The sequence below is a fragment of the Neoarius graeffei genome, chromosome 9 (assembly GCF_027579695.1).
Source record: "Neoarius graeffei isolate fNeoGra1 chromosome 9, fNeoGra1.pri, whole genome shotgun sequence".
NCBI lineage: Eukaryota > Metazoa > Chordata > Actinopteri > Siluriformes > Ariidae > Neoarius > Neoarius graeffei.
Window position 1 is genome coordinate 35,030,398 of NC_083577.1, and position 15,882 is coordinate 35,046,279.

The 15,882-nt window shown below is 40.0% G+C and overlaps 1 protein-coding gene across 1 annotated transcript in view; it reads left to right on the top strand.

Annotated features, from left to right (window-relative positions):
- kcnh3 (potassium voltage-gated channel, subfamily H (eag-related), member 3) overlaps positions 1–15,882 on the top strand; it is a 492,909-nt gene that overhangs the window by 295,774 nt on the left and 181,253 nt on the right. Inside the window, exon 2 of the mRNA XM_060929349.1 lies at positions 14,468–14,701. Within this exon, the coding sequence (XP_060785332.1) occupies positions 14,468–14,701 (234 nt within the window). The remainder of the gene's footprint in view (positions 1–14,467; positions 14,702–15,882) is intronic.

Below are 15,882 nucleotides of genomic sequence, written 5' to 3' on the forward strand. Positions count from 1 at the left end.
TGTCTTATCGTGACAGAGACACCGTGTGGAACGCAGCACGTCGGAAGGAGGTTAAACTTGACAATAACCCTGTGATGTTCTTCCCGGATCTGTCACCAAAGGTCCAGAAACAACGAAAACTTTTTGATGGGGTAAAACTACGACTGAGACACTTGAATAGAAACTATGGACTCATGTTCCCCGCGCAACTCCGAATTTGGCACGAAGACGCCTGGCACTACTTCAAATCTGCGGCGAAGGCTGATAAATTCATCGACAAGCTGCCGCCCTGCAACCCGCGAGAAAGCCGACGCGAGTCCTCCGAGGAAAATGGGTAGTAACACAATAACAATTTTGGTTCATAATCTAGATGGTCAATAATAACAGAATGTGTAACTGCTCTCCTCTGACATGGTATGGTCATATTAGTCAGAGATAAGCCATGGTCTGGTCTGGGCCACTGTGGACTGTGAAATATTTTTCTTATTGGTCACAAGTTTTTTTTTTTTTTTTTTCCCATCTCTTAATTATTTAGGCGGAGTTTACATCCAATGCTTTAATTTGTTGTCTACTGTTCATTTTTCTTTATTGTGACTACTGTTGCTCACTGCTCCTTTTATAGGATCAGGTTGGAGCCTAGCTGGGACACTGATCATTGGGGGGAGGTTGGGATGTGCGTTTTTGTTCGCACTGAGACGGTGTTTAGCCTTGTTTGGGATAGGCCTTGGTTTAGTGTGTTATGTATCTGTTTTGAAGGCACATTATTGAAAATACTATATGTTCTGATTATTAAGACAACAGTGGTAGTGTTTAATTTTCAGATGGCATGAGCAGGGATTTAAAGATAAATATGATTTCATGGAATGTAAGAGGTCTTAGAAAGTTGGTGAAGTTGAAACAAGTAACATCCAGATTGAAACAATTAAAAACACAGATTGCCTTCCTTCAGGAAATTCATTTACTGTCATCTGAACTTGCACCTTTAAAAAGGAGATGGTCAGGGCAGGTCATAGCAGCAACATATTCTTCTCATGCAAGAGGGGTAGCAATACTTATACACTCCTCTATTCCTTTGAAAATTCATAGTACCATATTGGACCCTGCAGGCAGATATTGTGTTGTGCGGGGTTCCTTATTGGGCCAGGGTGTTAATTTGGTATGTGTGTATGGGCCTAATAATGATGATGCTCCCTTCTATGACAATTTATTTTTGACTTTATCATCTCTGTATGGCAGCTTTTGTCTAGCAGGGGACTTCAATTGTACACTGGATCCAGCTCTTGATAAATCCTCAGGTATTGATGTCACACACATCCAGAGCAGGAAAACAATTCAACACCACATAAATAAGCTGGGTCTCTGTGACATTTGGAGATACAATAACCCGTCTAAACGTGAATATTCTTGCTACTCTGCTACTCATAATTCATACTCTCGTATTGATTATTTTCTTCTGTCTAAATCTCTTATAGAAAACGTGAATGACTGTGGGTACAAAAGTATTGTCATTTCAGATCACGCACTACTGCTGCTCTCCTATACTATTACTGGAGCTTCCAAAGGACCCTCAGTGTGGCGATTAAGCCCAAGATGGATCCATGATACGGAGTTTTTGACATTTCTTGAGGCAAATATTGATATCTACTTTAAAATTAATACTAACCAGACATCAGCCTCTATTAGATGGGAAGCGTTCAAGGCCTTTATCAGAGGTCAAATGATCAGCTATACAAGCAGTATCTCAAATAAACAACATATAAAGCTGACAGAGCTGGAAAAAGACATTAAGGAATTGGAAGAAGAATTTAATTTCCACAATTCGAACCAAACTAAACAAAAACTGGACATTCTTAGGGCTCAGTATAACGAGTTGTCAGCAAATAAGGCAGCGTCTAGTCTAATGAAACTAAAACAGTCATTCTATGACCAAGGGGAAAAAGCAGGGAAGCTATTAGCTTGGCGCATAAAATCTTTAGAGAATGAAAGAGCAGTCTTGGAACTTGAGTCTGAACAAGGGAAACCAATTACTAATTTACAAGATATTAATAATAATTTTCAGTCATTTTATTCAAAACTGTATACATCAGAAACTAAAGCAACTCCTCACTCACTTGGAACTTTTTTAGACCAAATAGACATACCTATACTAGATGACAACGCTCAAAAAGAACTTAACTCCCCAATATCCCGGTGTGAATTATCAGAGGCTATTGATAGTATGAATGGAGGGAAAACGCCAGGACCCGATGGCATTCCAATTGACATCTATAAAAAATTTAAAGGTATGCTACTTAGCCCCTTGTTAGAGATGTGTGAAGAATCACTAGAGAAAGGGGAATTGCCCTCAACACTAAAGACTGCACTTATAACCGTAATATTAAAATCTGACAAACCTTCAACAAAATGCGAATCATACCGCCCAATATCTTTGATCAATAATGATGCTAAGATAATAGCCAAAGTTCTTGCACGCAGACTAGAGAAACATTTGCCATCTATTGTTGAGCCAGACCAAAATGGTTTTATTAAGGGTAGGCAGGGTTTCCACAATATCCGTAGGGTGTTAAATATTGTTCATGCTAAAAAAGAGGCACCTGACATGGCCATAATAGGTCTTGACGCTTTAAAGGCATTTGATATGGTTGAACACACATATTTGTTTGAAGTTCTTAAGCGTTTTGGTATAAGCGGTTACTTCCTTGACTGGATTAAGACTCTGTACTTTGACTCCAGAGCATCAGTACTGACAAATCACATGGTATCCAAACAGTTTCCTCTCTCCAGAGGTACAAGACAAGGATGTCCCTTGTCACCCCTTCTTTTTGTGTTGGCCATAGAGCCCTTGGCTATTGCAATCAGAAACAACATTGACATAACTGGTATTAACGTAAATGATATTGAGAATAAAATAGCACTCTTTGCTGATGATGTAGTTGTTTTCCTGACCAACCTGAAGCATTCCGTACCTGCTCTATTGAAATGTATAGAAACATTTGGGAGCTTTTCTGGCTATAAAGTCAATGCAACAAAATCTACTATTATGTTCCTGAAAAGCTCAGAAAGATTAACTCCACCACTATACACTCCCTTCAGGAATATTCAGGATAGTTTTACCTATCTTGGAGTTAAGATTACACCAACAATAGAATCACTGGTACCCACTAATTATGACCCCATAGTTAAATCTGTGATAGGTTCTATAGACAGATGGAATTCCCTACCACTATCCATGATTGGTCGCATTAACATTCTGAAAATGAACATTCTTCCTAAACTTCTTTACCTCTTTCAAACCATTCCACTTGCCCCTCCTACCAACTTTTTTACCAAAATGAAACAGATCTTTTGTCATTTTATTTGGAATAATAGACGCCCCAGGTTACGCATGACCTTGTTGTACTTACCATATGATAGAGGTGGGTTAGGAGTCCCTTTTCTCCAAGGATACTACTGGGCTGCACAATTGAGAGCAGCTTCCTATTGGTTTGACACTACATCACTTCCCACCTGGGTGAGGATTGAAGAAAGTACAACTTCAAAAATCCCCCTCAAGCTGTATCTTCATTCAGCAAAGCTTTCTATTTTGAAGAAACTTACCCTAAACCCTTTTGTTAGACTTACAGTGATTGTGTGGCATGAGGTATTGAATTACTTGAAAGAAAATGCTGCTTTGTCCCAATTCACTCCCATCTGGGGAAATAAGCATTTCACACCAGGCACCAATGATCTTGGCTTTAAGATATGGGCTAATAAAGGTATCAACAAAATATCAGATCTTTATGATAGAGATGTCTTTTTAAATTTTACTGACCTCAAACAAAAATTTAACATTGATGCTAAACACTTTTTCAAATACTTACAGATTAGACATTTCATAACAAAAACTCAAAACTCCTTGAGCCTGCCCTCCTTGAACTCCATTGAAATCATAGCTGTGAATCTTTGCGGTAAACCTGGACTTATCTCCCGTTTCTACCAAATAATCACTACAAAACAAAAAGAATCCTCAGAGGATAAAAGACGTGCCTGGTGTCTGGATCTTAAGGAAGAAATTTCTGTTGAAGAATGGAAGTACGTATGTTTACAGAGCCAAGTCCAAACAATAAATACTCGGTTTAAATTACTTCAGTACAAATGGCTTATGAGAACATATATCACTCCTGTAGTACAACATCGTATTGATCCTAACACACCTGATCTATGTTTTAAATGTGGTACACATAAAGGTACACTATTTCATTGTTTTTGGGAATGTTCCACTATCCAGGAATTTTGGAAGGAGATAATTACAACTTTGTCTAAGATTATCGATGTACCTCTCCCAGTATGCCCTAAGCTTTGTATACTGGGACTTTTCCCAGAAAATTGTACACTCAGTAAGTATGAGAAATCAATGGTCATATATTGTCTACTTGAAGCAAAACACAAAATTTCTTTGTCATGGAAATCTATGTATAGGCCATGTAAACAAAAGTGGGCAGAAGGACTATTACATTGTATTGCTATGGAAAAATTGACTTACTTGATCAAAGGGAAATATGACAGATTTGTTAAGATCTGGGAAGTGTTTATGGAATTTGTGGAAGGAGGAGGTCTTTCTGACGCTGTGTAATTATTGTCCTTTGTTTGCTCATGTCATTCTTTTATTTTTTTAACCAATGTTAAGGTCCAGCTTCTATATTTATCTACTGTTGTCTCTGATGATTATGTCTCTTAATGTGCCTTTTTGTTCGTGTTGTTTTGTTTTTGTGTGTTAAGTAAAAATCAATAAAGATATTTGTCAAAAAAAAAAAAAAAAATATGGAAATATATATGAACAAAAAACTATAGGCTATGAATACACACACATACAAACTAACTACAGAAATGAAGTCTGAGAGGCTTCTTGAATTTAGAGAAAGATACATATACAGGGGCGGCACGGTGGTGTAGTGGTTAGCGCTGTCGCCTCACAGCAAGAAGGTCCTGGGTTCGAGCCCCGGGGCCGGCGAGGGCCTTTCTGTGTGGAGTTTGCATGTTCTCCCCGTGTCCGCATGGGTTTCCTCCGGGTGCTCCGGTTTCCCCCACAGTCCAAAGACATGCAGGTTAGGTTAACTGGTGACTCTAAATTGACCGTAGGTGTGAATGTGAGTGTGAATGGTTGTCTGTGTCTATGTGTCAGCCCTGTGATGACCTGGCGACTTGTCCAGGGTGTACCCCACCTTTCGCCTGTAGTCAGCTGGGATAGGCTCCAGCTTGCCTGCGACCCTGTAGAAGGATAAAGCGGATAATGAGATGAGATGCATATACAGTAGTATCTATAGCATAAGTACATATAGTACCAGTCAAATGTTTATATACCCCTACTCATTCATAGGTTTTTCTGTATTTTGACTATTTTCGACATTGTAGAACAAAACTGAAGACATCAAAACTATGAAATAACATCTGGAACAGATATGGAATTATGTGGTAAACAAAAAAGTCTGTGAAGGTTCTCAGTCATCCAGATCATCGTAATCCATAGGTGCTAAAGAAGGAAATTGGACTTGCTTGAAATCCTTGAAGACATTTCACCTCTCATCCAAAAGGCTTCTTCAGTTCTGTCTGACTAGTGGGGAGTTCCAGGTATTTATCCTCTAGTGGACCAAAAGCAACCCGAAGGAGAGTCGTTGAGGTCACATGGGTCATTGACCCTCTCAGCCATCCTGTAAGTTGTTAGGGTCAACTGCCTGGTGGAACGATGGTGGAACGACCATCACTGAATAGAGGAGGTGGTCTGAGGCCCTGTCCACATGGCAACGGATTCAGGTGAATCCGATACAATTGTTTATCGTTTCGGCCTGGCATCCACACGGCACCGGGGTTTTGAGAACGGGTTCCAGAGTGGAAAGATCTGGCAACGTTGCCATTGCGAAGTCGTCTGGATGAGTAGAACGGATTTGTTTACGATGACGTCACAACCACATGACTGTCAGTGCTTCACGCCGGGTAGAAGTGTAATGAACTCGATGCGAGTTGTCAACAAATCCTATAACTTGGTTCATGAAACGCGCTTACAAAATATTTTCACTGTGAATATTTATTGTGTAATGGTGCAAAGTGAGAGAGAGAGAGAGAGAGAGAGAGTCAATCCCGCCAGCAAAAATAGGGAAAAAAGGAGCAATCTCACCTCTTCAGATGTTGGTTTAAGTCCTACAATACATTCCTCAAAAAGGGTGTAGAAGAACAAATTAATCCATCAACGTGTAGCATTCAATTTATTCCAGACCATTAAAGACGCCGCCTTCCGCGTAGAATCATACGTCATCCTCGCCGCCATATTGGATGGGTCAAAGCAGAGAATACAGATGCCTCATTCATGTGCTGCGTTTAACTGTACCAACAAGTTTACCGTCCAAATGAGATCACATGGGATTACCTTTCACAGGTGAGACTGGAAAAATACTTTTCATTGTATTTGGTCATTATAATGTAATTTTACGAACAGATTTTTCTGACTTTGTGGCTAATATGAAGTCTCGCGCATAATAGTTAATGCGCATGCGTCCTTACTTCTTCTATTGTTCTGGTGTCTCCGATGGGACCGTCTTACAGCGCCCCTAGAGGTGTGGCATGTGTATTGCATCGTTTTCAGCAAGCGTTGCGTTGCCATATGGACCTGATATTTTACTGATCGTTGCCCATGTGGACGCGATATTTTTTTAAATAACATCTTGTTGCCGTTGTCGTATGGATGTAGCCTGAGAAACCACTTATCAGCCACCTACAATGCAGTCCTTGGCACACTTCCCAGAAAACTGAATACACATCCACACCAAAACTCAGCTAACTTCAACGACTCACATGATGGCAGAAAGCCAACAATTCACAGATCACCCTAATGACCCTCTAGGCTGCTAACACCGTTCACACCCGGCCCCCAGGGACCCTAACAACCTATAGGATGACTGAGGCCCTGTCCACACAGCAACGGATTCAGGTGACTCCGATAAAATTGTTTATCGTTTCGGCCTGGCGTCCACACGGCACCAGCATTTTGGGTGCCCCAAAACGAAATCTTTTGAGAACGGGTTCCAGAGTGGAAAGATCTGGCAATAGTGCCGTTGCGAAGTCGTCTGGATGAGTAGAACGGATTTGTTTATGATGACGTCACAACCACATGTGCTTCACGCCAGGTAGAAGTATAACGAACTCAATGCAAGTTGTCAACAAATCCTATAACTTGGTTCATGAAACGTGCTTACAAAATATTTTCACTGTGAATATTTATTGTGTAATGGTGCAAAGTGAGAGAGAGAGAGAGAGAGAGAGAGAGAGTCAATCCCGCCAGCAAAAATAGGGAAAAAAGGAGTGATCTCACCTCTTCAGATGTTGGTTTAAGTCCTACAATACATTCCTCAAAAAGGGCGTAGAAGAACAAATTAATCCATCAACGTGTAGCATTCAATTTATTCCGGACCATTAAAGACGCCGCCTTCTGCGTAGAATCATACGTCATCCTCGCCGCCATATTGGATTGGTCAAAGCGGAGAATAAAGATGCCTCATTCATGTGCTGCGTTTAACTGTACCAACAGGTTTGCCGTCCAAACGAGATCACATGGGATTACCTTTCACAGGTGAGACTGGAAAAATACTTTTCATTGTATTTGGTCATTATAATGTAATTTTACGAACAGATTTTTCTGACTTTGTGGCTAATATGAAGTCTCGCGCATAATAGTTTATGCGCATGCGTCCTTACTACTTCTATTGTTCTGGTGTCTCCGAAGGGACCGTTTTACAGCGCCCCTAGAGGTGTGGCATGTGTATTGCATCGTTTTCAGCAAGCGTTGCGTTGCCATATGTACCTGATATTTTACTGATCCGTTGCCCATATGGACGCGATATTTTTTTTAATAACATCTTGTTGCCGTTGTCGTGTGGATGTAGCCTAAGAGTACAGGTAGTTATGGGAACGAGGCGCTGGCCTCTTTCAGTTCGTTTTGGAAATGTAAGCGCCAATGCCACTGGACATTTGCAGCCCGTCCTCAGCAGTGTATTTGTGTCTCATTTCTTCAGAATAAAAAGACTGGTGAACAACACAACGCAACGTCTGTTACATGCATAAACCCCTTCTTCTACCCGGCGTGAAGCACTCACAGGAACAAACACACAACAACAAGAAGAAGATGGCTGCGACTACGCGAGGAAATCGTGCCTTCTGTGTGTACAAATTAGTTTTATTAGTCTGCATAGTTTTATATAACTTAATTTTCTTATTGTGTGTGAACATTTTGAAAAGCATTTCTATATAATTTTATAACTTTTTATATTGTGTGTGAACATTTTGAAAAGCAGTCTTATTCAATAAAAAAAAGAAATTCAAGAAATGGTTCAGTTACTTGTTGATTTAAAAGAAAAGCTGTATACAAAAGTGAATGCAATGCAGTGGTTCATACAAAACAGTCTGTTGAAGGGTCTTCTGACCCTTTTCCCCTCTGCCTCCATTATAGTCAGGTAACTGTTGCTTTGTGTGGAAGGCTGTACTTTCTGTTCATCAAAGCAGGTGTAAATTGTCTGTCTGGCAGGTCAGTCAGGTTAATGTGTAAACAATTTCAATTTCTGTTGTTACGAATGATACGCGCGAGAGTGCTGCTTGTTCTAGTCATGTGGTTGTGACGTCATCGTAAACAAATCCGTTCTACTCATCCAGACGACTTCGCAACGGCGCCGTTGCCAGATTTTTCCACTCTGGAACCCGTTCTCAAAAAATATTGTTTTGGGGCACCCAAAACGCTGGTGCGGTGTGGACGCCAGGCTGAAACGATAAACAATTTTATCAGATTCACCTGAATCCGCTGTCGTGTGGACAGGGCCTGAGAGGGTCAATGACCCATGTGCCCTCAACGACTCTCCTTAGGGTTGCTTTTGGTCCACTAGAGGATAAATACCTGGAACTCCCCACTAGTCAGACAGAACTGAAGAAGCCTTTCGGATGAGAAGTGAAACGTCTTCAAGGATTTCAAGCAAGTCCAGTTGCCTGTTTTTTAGCACCTACAGATAAACAAAAAAGTGTTAAAAACAGAATGTTATTTTGGATTCTTCAAAGTAGCCACCATTTACCTTGATGACGCTTTGCACACTATTGGCATCATCTTAACCAGCTTCATGAGGTCGTCACCTGGAATGCTTTTCAATTAACAGGTGCCTCGTCAAAAGTTAATTAGAGCAATTTCTTGCCTTCTTAATGCGTTTGAGATCAAACAGTAAATAATAAAAATATAGTAAATAGCCCTATTCCACAACTGTAGTAATCCATATTACAGTATGTCAAGAACTGCTCAACTAAGTAAGGAGAAACGACATCCATCATTACTTTAAGACAGGACGTGTCTTTTAATTAATAAAGAAAAACCATTGAGTTAGAAGGTGTATTCAAACTTTTGACTGGTACTGTATATATAGAAACCGATAAACGGAGTATGATATTTTTTGTTTTCACATTTTATATCACCTTCACTCCACTTGCATTAATGTATTCATTAACAGAGAGAAGGTGAAGATAAACACAAACACTCTACACTGTAAATGTTGAAATGTAGGCGGCACGGTGGTGTAGTGGTTAGCAATGTCACTTCACAGCAAGAAGGTTCTGGGTTCGAGCCCAGTGGCTGACGGGGGTCTTTCTGTGTGGAGTTTGCATGTTCTCCCCTTGTCTGCGTGGGTTTCCTCTGGGTGCTCCGGTTTCCCCCACAGTCCAAAGACATGCAGGTTAGGCTAATTGGTGGCTCTAAATTGACCGTAGGTGTGAATGTTTGTCTCCATGTGTCAGCCCTGTGATGATCTGGCGACTTGTCCAGGATGTACCCTGTCTCTCACCCATAGTCTGCTTGGATAGGCTCCAGCTTGCCTGCAACCCTGCACAGGGTAAGCGGTTATGGATAATGGATGGATGGATGAATGTTGAAATGTATTCAACACACACAGGAAGTGTGGAATAAGCTATTCAGTTGGTCGGGTTCAATGCCCGAACTGATGATCACATCATCAGTTTTTCTTTGGCTAATCAGACACAAGGTACGCCACCACTCTTGCCGGAGCAGTTGGGGGTTAGGTGCCTTGCTCAAGGGCACTTAAGTCAATCCTGCTAGTCTGGGGAATCGAACCAGCAACCTTTTGGTCCCAAAGCTGTTTCTCTAACCATTAGGCCATGACTTCCCCCTGAATCATATTTAATGATAACTTACAGAGCCATATGTCCATCTCCTAACACAGCACGTATATACAGTCCATTTCATTCGAACACTGGTGTCGAGCCGAGGAATGCTCATACAGGAAGTCGTTCTTCTGTCAAGATCTCCTGGTGCTGCTGCTGTTGTTATGTTTATAGAATAATAGAAAAATCAAGTGGTGTTGAGATTCTTCCAAGTATACTTTATCATACATCCGTGTTTTGCCTCTTTGTTTATTGTGGCTCAACTCACTAATCAGCGCATCAGCACATGTCTCCTTCACTCACAGTCTTTTCCATGAGAGTGGAGCTGGCAGCTCTCTCTCTCTCTCTCTCTGCTTTCTCATCTCCCTTTCGCAGACAGGTGTTATGCTGACACCCTGTCTGAGCGCTGCTCCCAACCGAGTTTTACAAGTGACACTTATATGACCATTTCCCTACAACTCTCACATGAACTCTATATATAGCTCTATATCTTCATCTCCTGAAATGGGTTGAGTTGTGCCATATTTCAATATTTGTGCCTGAACAAGAAGCAGTAAATCCCCACTGGGTTCTGTCTCTGTAGAATAGATTAGGACTTAAGTATAATAAGAGAAGAAGGGAAGCTATGTGTTGGTGAGACACATCAAGCTATGAGGCTCTGCTTTGATTTTACTTGTTTGAAAGAAAGAAGGCCAGTCCAGCTGTTTTATTGTTCTGGGCTTGATTCATGGCTTTTGTTCTTCTTGTAGTGAAGACTGTCTTCACCTGGAAAGAAAACCTCTGAGGAAGGCTTAGACATGTATTTACAGTATGCAGCTTGTAGCTTATTTATGTTTGATTTCAGCGTACAATAAAGACTTGTGACAAAAAGCGCTAGTACGTAAGAACATTCCTCTGCTGTAATGTGTTTAGCAGTTAAGTAACAGGAGATGTGAGACGAATCACGAATCCTTGGTTGTAGCAACAATGGCAAGTGACATAATACAGTAATAACTAGAAGGGCACTCGGTAGAGTGCGTACCTCCACCAAGCCACACATTATCACCATCAAAATCAAATCACTTGAACCTAGGATAATACTAAAGCTGTACACCAAATTTTATCCAAATCCGTTCACTACTTTTTGAGTTACGTTGGGAACAGACAAAAAAAATCCTGGATCCACAGACATAGCTAGATCCTAGCTCCACATACACTCACCAGCCACTTAAAGAGGAACTTATTCTTGATTCTAAGATTCCTGTTCTTGGCTGCAGGACTGGAGCCCAGTGTGTTCTTCTGCTGTTGCATGCTGAGATGCTTTTCTGCTCACCACGGTTGTAAAGAGTTGCTACGAGTTGCTATATCCTTCCTGGCAGCTCGAACCAATCTGTCCATTTTCCTCTGAGCTCTCTGATCAACAAGGTGTTTGTTTCCAGCCACAGAACTGTCGCTCCCTCACTCAGTGTTTTTTGTTTTTCGCACCATTCTGTGTAAACTCTAGAGACTGTTTTGTGTGAAAACCCCAGGAGATCAGCAGTTTCTGAAATACTCAAACCAGTCCATCTGGCTCAAACCACTGTGAAAGAAAGTCACACTTTGAGATCACAATTTTTCCCATTCTGATGTTTGAAATGAACATTAACTGAAGTTCTTGATTCGTATCTGCATGACTTTACGCATTGTGCTGCTGTCGAGGGATCGGCTGATTAGAGAACTGCATCAGACAGCAGGTGGATGTACGTGTGTTCCTAATAAAGCAGCCGGGGAGTGTGCATATCTGGATTTGCATCAAAATCTAATCAATTGTTTCTTGGCCCATGGCCCACCTTTCCTCAAAATTTCATCAAAATCCCTTGACGACTTTTTGGGTTATGTTGGGAAAAGCAAACAAGCGGAGACAAAAACAGAACCTCCTTCAACACAGTTGGCAGAGGTAGTAATAATAATCTCATCTCATCTCATTATCTGTAGCCGCTTTATCCTTCTACAGGGTCGCAGGCAAGCTGGAGCCTATCCCAGCTGACTACGGGCGAAAGGCGGGGTACACCCTGGACAAGTCGCCAGGTCATCACAGGGCTGACACATAGAGACAAACAACCATTCACACTCACATTCACACCTACGGTCAATTTAGAGCCACCAATTAACCTAACCTGCATGTCTTTGGGGGAAACCGGAGTACCCGGAGGAAACCCACGCAGACACGGGGAGAACATGCAAACTCCGCACAGAAAGGCCCTCGCCGGCCACGGGGCTCGAACCCGGACCTTCTTGCTGTGAGGCGACAGCGCTAACCAGTACACCACCGTGCCGCCCAGTAATAATAATAATAATAATAATAATAATAATCTGCATTCAACCTCATCTGGGAAAGTATTGGTGATAAGTTGAAAAATGACAGCCATATTTATTCGGTGAAAGTTCTCAGTATTCAGGTTTGGTTTTGGCAGATGCTTGATGTCAGTTCCTGCGTGGCCCATTTAGATTATTCAAATGATCCATTCCCAGTTCCGTGGTTGCCAGATTCTTCTTTTTTATAGATTCTCAGACAGTTGTGTTTAGAGCACCACCTTTAAACACAAGCACTGTTTGCTCAGAGATAATCGGGGAATTTAAAAAATGTGGGCTGATTCAAATTAGCATATCAATGTAGCTTATAAATAACACTAAATACAGCATTTTTTAATTTTTATTTTTGCTTGATGAACTAGAAATATCCAAGCATATTAATTTCTGCTGACAGCCACAGAATCCCAAATCTTAAAGAAGAGTGAAAGCACAAAAATGACTGAACCAATATCATTAAACGAATAATGAAGATTTATTCTTAATGACGTACAATGTAATGTGATGAGATACAAAACTAAGATGATGTATGTGAGGTAATATGAGTTTATTTCCAGCTGATCATCCCTTATAATTATTTCAATAAAAGGTGTCGTTCATTTTTTAAATTTTTTTTGGTAATAAATCAACATACCATATAAAATTCAGTTTTCTGAATACGCATTATCTCCAATTACGATGCCGTCTTCTCCAACCTGTTCCTGTACGTCATATGGGGAAAAAAAGGTACCTGTAGCTGCTACATTTCGTATTGAATTCATTCATGAATCAATTAATCCTGGATATTTAATATTGCTATCAATTTACTTTTGCAGGAATATAAACAAAAAAGTGAAGAAAAAAATATGAGCAGGCCTCATATCAGAGGAATGCTTTTCCCTTTTTATAATCCACTTTTAACATTTGCATCATAAAACCTGTTCTTGCCTAATAAACCTGCTATTTTTGGTTATGCTTAAGAATTATCACCATTAACCCTCATCCTACCATGCTATTTTACACCTTAATCTTACCATGTGGGGTCCGTTTGGACCCCAATACTTTTCTTTAAAATTAAAGCTTATAAAGACAAAATCACCAGATAAGTTTTGTTCAGAACATCTTGTATTAATAACAGCAATACACTAAAGGGCCCAAGGCATAAAGAACACACTTAACCTTCATCCTACCAGCCAATTTTACATACACAAACTACCAGGCGGGGTCCGTATGGACCCCAGGAGGGAATACCTTGAAATCAATGCAGTAAGAACCAATTCAATGCAGCAAACAGACATAACTTTATTGAAGAACAAAATCCACTATGGCTGAATATCAATGATGTATTATAAATGCAATAACATTGCAATAATATTGCAATAACTAGCATACATGTAGCAAATTATAGCACCACAAAAAAAAATGGCATTATATACATGATTTTTGCAGCTCATGCAGCTGTAAAACATTCTGGATTACAACTTAGGTCTTTTCTTACAGAATTTAAAACAAAAAAGTAATTGTAAAATAATTTAGGGCTTTTGTTTTGCAGCCTGTGCTTATTGCAGCAGTGGGGTCCACACGGACCCCAAGAAGGAATGCCTTGGTAGTTTCATTATGGAACATAAAAGAAATAAAAGAAGTTAACTTTCAGTGTGCTATTCAATTATAAAATGAAAGACAGATAAAGTTTACTCTGGGGTCCGGTTGGACCCCAGTAACAAATTAATTATACCTTCACAATGCAAAAAGCTGATCTTCCGGTGCTTTAGTGTTTTAATTAAGACATAAATTCCGACAAATTCATAAAATGGTGAGGCAGTATGTCACATATTTTTAAAATGGCAAACAAACATATAGGTGGTCCAGATGGACCCCACTTGGTAGGATGAAGGTTAATTACTCTACATCTGTCTGCCATACAGGAAAGCGCTCATAGAGGACAGCTTCTAAAGCATGGAGGATGACAAATTCCCATAATCCTTTTCTGTGTTTGTTACAGATAGCAACTTTGTGCTGGGGAATGCCCAGGTACAGTCCCTCTACCCCATCGTGTACTGCTCGGATGGGTTCTGTGAGCTGACAGGCTACGCTCGCGCTGAGCTGATGCAGAAGAGCTGTGCGTGCAACTTTCTGTATGGGCCGGAGACAAGTGACAAGCTGACGGCCCAAATCCAGAGCGCTCTGGATGACCGACGGGAATTCAAGACCGAACTGGTTTTCTACAAGAAAGGAGGTGAGAGAGAGAGAGAGAGAGAGAGAGAGAGAGAGAGAGTAAACAGAAGAAAAAGTCACTAACCAATAATTATGATGAAAAGAAATGACAAAATGATTGATCATCAGTTAAAGGAAATGGAGTTTACTTGTGTGTGAAAACCTGTACATATCAATACTACAGAGTGCTCACAGTTCAGTGGCTCGTTCTTTAGAAAACATATTTATCTCACCAGATTGCTCATATTGTAATTGTCAGTGTAATAACTGGTCTTGGATGGACCTGGACACATAGCACTATGAGACAACAATGTCATCATCTAGTCTTTTAGGCTTTTCTGGAAATAATACCTTATTAGGACTGCGAACATTTCAGACCCTCTCAAGGCTTAAAATGCTTCACAGCAGGATTGTTATAACAGAGTGCAATGTTATCCACATATTCACCGACTGCTGGATATGAAACATGGCGCTAAACTCAATGTAATCAGAAAGACTGCTTGTAAATATAGAAATAGACAAGAAAGAGGTTTATTATACGTATAGATAAAAGGACCTGTGTGCCTTTTTGTCTTATATTTAACAGTTATTCCACGAAACCGATTCGTACATGAGCTGATAGCCGATGAGGTGCGTAGCACCGAGTTGGCTATAATCCATGGACTACGAGATTGAGTGGAATAACTGTTTTATTCTATCCACATTCACTGGATTTTGAGAAACAGCATTTTTATTTTTATTTTTTGCAAATTCAATGAATAAAAACTTTATACAAAATGTCCGACAAAATAATTTCCGCTTAGACGGACTTCTTAAAAACCTATCAGTGGCTGCATGAATTGACTTTAGTGTTGTTTTTTTGTAACAAGTCCCATCTTGCCGTCATGCCGAGGTATAGAATAACTTCTTCCTTGGACATTTCAGTTCTGTAATTTTCAAACTTCTTTGAGCTTTTGAACCAGTCTAAAATAATTCAACAAAATTTCAATGCTTAAAGATGAAGAATGTAATCAAACCGGCGAAATGACAGTAGCAATTTGTGAAAAATATGATAATTATAATTCTTGAAATATTAAATATATATAAAATTTATATATATATATATATATATATATATATATATATATATATATATATATATATATATATATATATATGTGTGTATGTATGTATGTTCTTGTCATCAAATACTTTTATTGCACA